The sequence below is a fragment of the Monodon monoceros genome, unplaced genomic scaffold, assembly GCF_005190385.1.
Source record: "Monodon monoceros isolate NGI ecotype Baffin Bay Population unplaced genomic scaffold, NGI_Narwhal_1 Super_Scaffold_11, whole genome shotgun sequence".
Taxonomy (NCBI): Eukaryota; Metazoa; Chordata; class Mammalia; order Artiodactyla; family Monodontidae; genus Monodon; species Monodon monoceros.
Window position 1 is genome coordinate 120,008,604 of NW_021703767.1, and position 9,712 is coordinate 120,018,315.

Below are 9,712 nucleotides of genomic sequence, written 5' to 3' on the forward strand. Positions count from 1 at the left end.
GCTTGCTGGGTTCAAATCCCCCTTCTGCCAATTGGGCATATTATTCACCGTTGTGGTGCTTCCACTTCCTTACCTGCAAAATGGGAAAAATAATAGTACCTAAAAAAATTTAAAACTGTAAAGCACTTAGAACAGTGCCTGGTTCCTTAAAGGTTAGCCCTTGTTGCCATGACACTATACAGCAGGTCAGTGATGCAAGTCAGACTCAGTCACATCCCCAAGGCATCACTAAGAGAAACTTCCGTGAAATGATAAACATTTTACAGGAGGCAGGTTTTTTAGCCCCTCTTTTCACAAGGCTTACGGGCATATTTTCACAGCGCAGTGCATCACAACTGTTTTCCATTCTTCAGTCTTCCTTTCTTCTGGGCTCCAGCCACCCAACTTAGCCTGCCAGGTACTTCTGCTAAATTATGCATAAGCTTTTTCCAAGCCACCCCTCCGAGTCTCTACGAATTCGTCTCCGTTCTCTTTTCAGTTAGGGCTAGAGCGCACCTCCTCCCTTTAGTCCTCCGTCATCAACGGCCCCCACTTATGATCAGCCTTTGACTCAGGCGCAGCTCTGCTTGGGAACCCCTTCTTAATAAATTCCTCAGATCGTTACAGGCTTTCTGAATCGCCTGGTCTTCACCTGAAAATTTTCATTAAAACGTGGAGTTTGAGCAGCCCGCTCTGAGTTGTAGGACTTTGGGCTCCAAACAAAATTCCTAGTTAAAGACACAAGAACAGGAGCACGGGTGAGCTGCGGCCCCCGAGGCCTGGTGAGCGCGACCACAGGCCGGTTTAGAGGACCGTTCGTTTGGACCGGACAAGGACGAAAGGAGGTTAGTGACGCACCTGAATAAGTCCGCTAGACGAAAGGAGACAAACTAATGCTTGATACGGTGCTGAGAGTGAGGACCGCGCGCGCGGGCGCGCGCACACACACGGAGAGAGAGGAGCAGTCCCAGGTATCTGACAATGACACGCCCCGATCCAGACATGGCCTCAAAGGCCCCCGATTTCCGGAGCGCCCCCGCCCCCTCCGGAGATTACTGTCAGCGCATCCCTCCGCCCTGCCCCGGCTCAGGCGCGCCGGCTGCGCTCCTCTCCCCTCCTCCCGCGGCCGCAGATCCCCGCCCCCAGCGGACGCGTCTCTCCAGTGTCCTCTCGAACGCCCGCGTGGCTGTCGGGTTTCGAATCCCCGCGCCGACCCTCGCCCTCGGCGCGGGCTGCTGAGTCGCGGTCGCAGCCTTTGGTCCCCCGCATCAATCATTAACGGGCCAGCTCGGGCTTCTGCGACCCGAGGGAGGGGGGATGGTACGGAACTCGAGCCCAGGGACAACTCTATCCCCCGAGGCCGCCGCGAAACACTAGCCAGAGAGGCCCCCGCCCTCCCCCAGTGCGCCCGTCCCTCCCTCCCTCCAGCGCCTCAGCTCCCACATCCCCGCCTCCCGCGCCGGGGGCGGCTGCTGCTGCGCCCGCACCGCGCGATGCCCAGTCACCGCAGCAGCGCCGCCGTCAGCCGCGCCGCCACCGCCGCTGCAGCAGCGCGGGCGGCCGAGAGCCGGTAGCAGGGAGCCTGGGGAAGGGGCCGCCGAGCCCCGTGCGCTCCTACCGGTCGCTACGCGGCTGCGAAATCGATGACTATTTTTATTTACTTATTTGTTTATTTTTTAGGAACGGCTGCTCCGAGGCTCAGGTCTTCTCGTGAACCTGCAGCGACGCCCCCGGCGCGTGCACAAAGGCTCCGACGGCAGCCGGCGGGGACTGGCGAGCGCGCCGGAGCCGGCGCCAGAGGTCGCCTGTGCGCGCCCTAGCCAAGCCCCGGGCACCATGCCGCGGCGCCTGCAGCCCCGGAGCGCGGGCACAAAGGGCCCGCCCGGCACGACCGCGGCGGCTTCGGAGGCCGCCTCGCGCCCCCACCCCTCACCCTCCGGGGACCCTCCGGCCTCCGCCAAGCCGCTGCTGCGCTGGGACGAGGTGCCCGACGACTTTGTGGAGTGCTTCATCCTGTCGGGCTACCGGCGGCTGCCGTGCACGGCGCAGGAGTGCCTAGCCTCGGTGCTGAAGCCTACCAACGAGACGCTGAACTTCTGGACGCACTTCATCCCACTGCTGCTGTTCCTGAGCAAGTTTTGCCGCCTGTTCTTCCTGAGCGGCCGCGACGTGCCCTTCCACCATCCGTGGCTACTGCCGCTGTGGTGCTACGCTTCGGGCGTGCTGCTGACCTTCGCCATGAGCTGCACGGCGCACGTGTTCAGCTGCCTGTCGCTGCGCCTGCGCGCAGCCTTCTTCTACCTGGACTACGCGTCCATCAGCTACTACGGCTTTGGCAGCACTGTGGCCTACTACTACTACCTGCTGCCCGGCCTGAGCTTGTTGGACGCCAGGGTGATGACCCCGTACGTGCAGCAGCGCCTGGGCTGGCACGTGGACTGCACGGGCCTCATTGCCGCCTACCGCGCGCTCGTGCTGCCCGTGGCCTTCCTGCTGGCCGTGGCCTGCACCGTGGCCTGCTGCAAGAGCCGCACCGACTGGTGCTCTTATCCGTTCGCGCTGCGCACCTTCGTCTTCGTCATGCCCCTGAGCATGGCCTGCCCCATCATGCTCGAGAGCTGGCTCTTCGACCTGCGGGGCGAGAACCCCACTCTCTTCGTGCACTTCTACCGCCGCTACTTCTGGCTGGTGGTGGCCGCCTTCTTCAACGTGAGCAAGATCCCCGAGCGCATCCAGCCGGGCCTCTTCGACATCATCGGCCACAGCCACCAGCTCTTCCACATCTTCACTTTCCTTAGCATCTACGACCAGGTGTACTACGTGGAGGAGGGCCTGCGCCAGTTCCTTAAGGCGCCGCCGGACGCGCCCACCTTCTCGGGCACCGTGGGCTACATGTTGTTGCTGGTTGTCTGCCTGGGGCTGGTCATCAAGAAGTTCCTCAACAACACCGAATTCTGCGGTAAAAAGTGAGCCTCCGCCTTGGAGGAGGCTGCCGGCTCGCTCACCTGTTTGTTTGAAGTTTCTGTTGTTGGTTTGTTTTCAAGTTTTGTTGTGTTTCCTTCTTTGCTCGAGGAGGGTGCTGCAAAACCATAGGGAAAAAGTTCAGTGCGACAAGGGCTTTGGGAGAGTGCACTCAGTGCACTTAGGGCTTTGGGAGAGGGAGGTGGGGCAAGCAGGAGGGAGAGGGCGGCTGGTTCTTGTCCCTGGAAAAAATGCAGGTGGTGTCTGTGACATCCAGGGATTCTTCTAAGGCAGCGCGAATAGAACCCCACATAAAACCCCAACCAGTTCGATCTTCCAGTCGTCTTCTCTGCCAGAGGTAATAACGAGCAGCCCTTGTGAGGTCAGGCATGCAGTAAAGAGGGTAAGTAGACAGAACCCCTGGGTACTTCCGTTTCGGTGTGAGGAATGCTTGGATTTGTCAAAGAATAGAGCTTTGTAGGAAAAGAGCACAGAGACACTAACCCAGGGCTTAACCTGCTAGAAAATGCATGGAATGTGAACACACGTTAATTATTTCAAAATGTTTCTTAGATGTTAGTTAAATAGTAATATATACAATGATTTTTCATAATTTATCAAAGCCTGTGATCTGCACTGAATTTTCTTTGTCACGTAGTTTGGAATCTTGCAGCTCTTCTGCATTGCATATACTTGAACTGGACATCAGGGCAAGCTGCTTGAGAGTTCTCAGCTACTTTTTTAAACAGTATTTTTTGAAGGCCTGTGTGTGTCATGATACAACTGTGAATTATTCTACCTTAGGGACTCTAGTTAAACTATTGGGAAGGAGCTAAGTGGTTTGTATAGGTCCCAGATTTCTATTTACTTATGTGTTCCACAAAACCCATCCTGTTTTTCGGTTTTGTTTTTAATCTTATTCTCTCTTTCTCTACTGATTCAAATTGCCACTGGAATAAATGTGCCTTTTGAAGCAATGCCCAAATGACTGGTCCTCACACATAGTTTCTTGCATGGGGAGAGCAGTAGGTGTAAGCTTTTCTTACTTTATTGCAAATCAAGGTTTAACATTCTATTCAGGAGGGAAGGAAGATGGTATGGGTTGTAAGTTTTTGGTAGGACCAGTAGTGGCTTCCTAGGACATGCAGAGCATTTGGCTTCTCTTACAAGGAGAAGAAATCAGCCCACTAATGAGGCTGTGGTTCCTAATGCTGCCATCGGGGAAGGTGAAAGGACACTGTTCTAGACTGAGCCCGTCTAGCCTTGCTTAAAATTAAAATCGTAGTATTCAGGAGTAAATATGGCAGTTGTAATATGAAAGTCAGGAGTATGTTACTTGAGTTATAGCTGAAAATTTTGAGTTAAATAAGATGACCTTTGCCTAGTTAAGCACTGAATTCTCATTTGGATCCAGACTATGGAAATGAATGGCGGTCACCCTAAATCGTTGAAAAATTAGGGAAACACGCTCCTGAGATCCTATCTGACAACCACATTGGCCAGTGTTACTTAAGACATTTCTCATAAACGTTATCCTGGACTTGAGATAGCAGCTCTAGACTAACACAAACCAGTGAGGTGGCTTATTTAAATACTTATCACACTTCTTGACAAGTCCTTTGGGTGAAGAGCCAGATAAGTCATTGAATGGGGAAGTCTTGACTTCATGGTATAATTTAGATCAAGGACAGAAGGTAGATGAACACTTACCTCAGCACTGGTAGGCTGGTGGTCCTGCCAAGATTGCTCTTTTTGTTTATGCTTTTAATCACTACTGTACTTGTAAACAGAGAGGCTCCGGCACAATTCCCTGGAGGAACCAGTATCCTTGTGTGTTAATTGCACACGGAAGTTAACTTTATATATGTCTATATTTAACTTAGGAGACCTCTTAACGAGATTGTAAATACACTTTGCACATTTGCTGATGGGTGTCAGTGTCTCATGTTTGGCAAAGTGCAAGGAGATTCCTGTTAGGTTACAGGGACTGAGAGCTGTGCCTGCCACGGATGTCAATCCTCAGCTGTAACTTAATTCAGTACATGTATTCAAGGACAGTTGTGGAAATCAGGCTATTTCCACATGCAAACTCATTTGCATGTCATTGTTGTCTCTTCTAGAGCCCCCAAAAATGTTGGTTTGGAAGCTAGAGAAACAGGTTGAGGAGCATTTTGGATCTTCCTTGTAATATAGAAGAAACTCTCTAGAGACAGCCTTCCAAAAAAGGTTGATGAGTTTGAGAACAAGAAATAAAGCCTCTATTTGTCATTTTACATTTTTGTTGGCGATCTTCCAGGTCCTCAAAGAAAATTCTCTTCTTGCCTTGTGTCTTTGTCCTTAAGCAGAGGCCACTTAAGGATAAAATTATACCCATATAATTTTCAAGTGATTATGAGGCATGAGCCCAGTAAGATGACACACTTTTCCCCTGGAAGGTTTCAGCAAAGTGAGGACTGACTTTCCTTCCCTTTGCTTCTTCCTTCCTGCACGTTCCCTTTCCCTTTCCATCTTCATTTTTATATACCACATACAGCACTGACAAAGGACATTCTAGTTGAAAACATTGGTTTGGCTTTACCTCATGTTTCCAAATAGGTACCGTATACACTACATAAGACCGGGGTTGATTTGTGAGGCTATATATGTTATTTGCTAAATGATATCGGATTTCGGTCAAGATAAATGATGATATTTGAGAATCAGCAAATATTTACTCAGTCTCCACGTTTGCATGGAACTCTCCAGGTATATTATATATTTCAGGGGTAATATGACAATCAGAATAAAATCACTTTTAAAATATTTTTTCACACTCTTCATTTTGCCACATCCAATTCAGTCAGTTTATTGTGTTCAGCTGTTAGAAATGTAGGACAGATGATAAGAATGCACTCCCTTATCTCTGTACAACCTATTTCAGCAGTAGAATTTTGAAGCCTGTTATGTAATGCATTTTATTTTTACTCATTAGTCATGATCTGGATGACATCTCAAGGAGCAGCATCAGAGAGTCATGCCTGGGAAATGAGGGTGTTTGACTTCCATGCCTGTCACCCTGTGGGTTGGTCTCTGGAATTGACTCAGGCTGATGTAGGCGGCTAAGGGGAGGTTCCTTTCTTCCCTGCCTTTCTTGTATCTGCACCTTCAGGTGAAGAGGGTGACCTCCCAGAGAGAGGAAGTGAGTTCTTCAGTCATGTCATGACTGGCTTGTAAAAACAAACGTGATCTTTTCCCCTGGCCATACACTTTCTGTAAATAGCCCAGGAAGAAAGCCCAGGGCTTCAGAGCTGGCCAGAGTGGCCTTCCCATGTTTCCATTCATAAATCCTTGCCTGTAAGTGATCGCAGTCAAAAACCATTTCACTTAATTCATCATACTACTTCAGGGGAATCATTTTGAAGAATGCAAAATTTGAGGATCGAGGTGATTTTTATAACTTTTTCTGATTTGGTGCTGAATCTGAGAGCTAACAGCAATAACAAACAGGGATTTTAATCTTCAGATCTCTTCACAACTTGATTTAATCTGCACAAAGCTATAGTGGGAGACAGGTAGGCGTTATCTCCACTTTAAGGTTATACCGTTGGTCCAAGGTGGCAGAATTAGAACGTGGAGACAGTTGTGTGCTCAATTGTGAGTGTTACTAGTTTGCATGGCTATGATGCCTGGCCAAGCACACCAACACTAATTGGATATCTATATATTTTCCCCCTTTAATTGATTACCTTATACTTGTAAAACAGCGAGGTTAGAGATGACTATCCTTGAATTTAGGTTATAAAATTTTAAACAAAATGTTATCAGCTACTTAAGTACTTTCTGTCATCTTGGATTGTTCTTCATCTGCTGAAGTCTGCCACTGCCGACTTCACTCTGAGTTGATTTTCACTTGCTTGTTCCTGTAATCCGTTTAGTGATCATTATCAACCTTCTGCATGTAAGATGCTGGGCAAGGAACCAGCCATATTATTATAGCCATTACCCTTTTATCTGCTGGTGGAACAGAGGTGGGAGCACCAGAAAGGCCCTCTGACCAGGGATCCAACTCTGACCTTGGCCATAAGCACAATGTCCCAAGCCACTGAGTTTGGTTCTTTTCTCCTATTAGCCTAAGAGCAATGCATAGAATCTTATTTCAATTCACATGCTAATTTACCCACAATCGATTTCATTCCTTTTTTTTTTTTCTGTTTGCTCCTAAGCCTATGTGAATTTTCTTGGTAAAAATAACTAGAAAGTTTAATGCATAATCCAGGTGAAGGGAGAGCAGGCATGTGTACAAAGAGTTGAAAAATTTATCATCACTGCTAATTCATAAAGATCACTTTTGGAAGTTTCATGGTTTTAAACCACTGTGAAGAAAGGTTCATCCAAAGTGCCTAAACCGTGGTATCATTAAGTGGCTGCATTTCACAGATAGCATATTTAAGTTTTTAAAAATGTGAGCTTAAATGCTTGTATCTCCAAAGATTAGCTGAGACTACCTAATGTTCTTTAGCCTTTTTCCTCTTTTCAGGTCATCGTGTTGGAACCTATGAAACCTGTTTTAGAAAAAAATTAATCTGGAGAAAGCTACATAGAAAAAATACCAGATGTGAAAAAGATAGGAAGGAGGCATGGGAGAAGGGAGAACAAGGAGGATTAGCTTCACACAGTTAGAATGGGGCAAGTTGAACTATGGACAGTTTTGCCTGAGTTTTACATTTTGTCCCTAGAAAAGCATGTGCACTCCCAGGGCATTAGTGCTCAGATAGGGCAGGCGAGGAATTCTGTTCGGCAGCATGACCACATCCTGTAGCTTATGACCTGAGCACAAGTGCCTAGGTATATTTTGAGTAGCAGATGTACTGCTGGTTTACCGTCTTCAATTTGTCTCCATAAAATTAGGGCATAAGGCAAAAAGGCATGAGGGGATAGCATCAGCCAATTGTAAATCACCTTTTTTTTTTTTTTTTTTTGCGGTACGCGGGCCTCTCACTGTTGTGGCCTCTCCCGTTGCGGAGTACAGGCTCGGGACGCGCAGGCTCAGCGGCCATGGCTCACGGGCCCAGCTGCTCCCCGGCATGTGGGATCTTCCCGGCCCGGGGCACGAACCCGGGTCCCCTGCATCGGCAGGCGGACTCTCAACCACTGCGCCACCAGGGAAGCCCTGTAAATCACCTTTTGATCATTTTCTTGAAGGATTGCCAATATTCTCTGACGTATATCACCTGACAAAAAGCGAACAAGTCTAGACAAACTGAAAAAGGCAGCAATCATTGGTGGAAGCTGTATTCTGTTGTGATAGGCTGCATGTCTTCCTACTGAAGATTTTATTCCGTCAATATTATGAATAATTATTTCTTAATTGTGAAAATGGGTGTCCACTTTTTTTTAAAAATTAATTTATTTATTTTTGGCTGCGTTGGGGTCTTTGTTGCAGCACTCCGGCTACTCTGTTGCGGTGCGCAGGCTTCTCATCGCAGTGGCTTCTCTTGTTGCGGAGCACGGGCTCTAGGCACGTAGGCTTCAGTAGTTGTGGCTCACGGGCTCAGTAGTTGTGACTCATAGGCTCTAGAGCGCAGGCTCAGTAGTTGTGGCACATGGGCTTAGTTGCTCCGAGGCACCAGACCAGGGCTCGAACCTGTGTCCCCTGCATTGGCAGGCGGATTCTTAACCACTGCACCACCAGGGAAACCCCTGGTCATCTACTCTTCTTGGTCACTATTCCAAAAGCCAACACAAATTTTTGTCGTTGTTAAAAAAAGGACAAATGTATTGAATTTCTGGTTTGCAGATTTCTAACCGGGTTCGTGGGCTTCTTTTGTTTCCAAACAGCTTCTTCAGAGCCTGTGAGTGAGTTGCAGAATTAACGTTTACGGATAGGTCAGAGGCCGAGAATGCTCATTTGGTTGTTAATTGTGGCAGGATGTGACTTTTGAAAGCTCTGAACACATACCTAGAGGCAGCAAAATGCTCATTTATTGACTGTTTAACTCAGTGGAACACAGCTTTGCGTTTGAGCTTTTGAAAATGTTCTCCGATGTATTGTGCTTCTAAATGTAACGCACGACCTTTAATACGTTTTGTTCTTGAACAATCTCTGAAAGCTATTCCAACCGTGGCATTTCTTGAATGTGCAGCGTTATTCTCCAGTGTGTAAAAGTGGCTGGCCACCTTTCTCATGCCTTATACTCCACCTAAAATATGCAATAAGCACTCAAGCAGGAGTGGAGGGGTCTTCGGTTGGGTTTTTAACCATGCTGTAGAGATGGCCCTGCCCCTCACAGCTCACCACAACATTGAGAAAGGACCCCGTGTAAATAACCCTTGTTTCCAGATGGAGTACAGGGACACATTAACATCATTTCTCCTTTTAGGTCCATCTCTAGTTAGAAAGCATGATCTGTTTGTAATATGCTGGATGCAAAAATGAAAATTAATAGACAAAATTTTTAGAGAAGAATTCTAATTTTATATTTTAAAAGTTTATAATAGCAATTTATTTGTAAAAACCGGCCTTTGCACATAGATGAGAACCAGCGCTTTTTGGAAAGCCTCATCTTTGTCCTGGGAGTTTAATCACCTGGAGCTCTTATCCAAATGATAAAGACCTACAAGGTCTTGAAAAATGTAAATAGTGTATAGTTTAAAAAAGGATAAAACAATTTTTTTAAAAGAAGAAAACAGGTCAGCTATGTTATAGGTGTGTCACAAGGCTAAATTTAAGTCTTTTTAAAATTCTAGTTAGAAACATCATTAAATTCACTCTCCCAGCAAGGCTTAGTGCAGA

At 47.6% G+C, this 9,712-nt stretch overlaps 1 protein-coding gene across 1 annotated transcript; it reads left to right on the plus strand.

The window, feature by feature from the left end:
- The first annotated feature begins 1,170 nt into the window (after positions 1-1,170).
- Positions 1,171-3,925, plus strand: PAQR9 (progestin and adipoQ receptor family member 9). The gene is made up of 2 exons (XM_029215145.1): positions 1,171-1,299; positions 1,660-3,925. The coding sequence occupies exons 1-2, from the start codon at positions 1,297-1,299 to the stop codon at positions 2,947-2,949; spliced, it is 1,293 nt and encodes a 430-aa protein (XP_029070978.1). The 5' UTR covers positions 1,171-1,296; the 3' UTR covers positions 2,950-3,925.
- Positions 3,926-9,712: the final 5,787 nt, after the last annotated feature.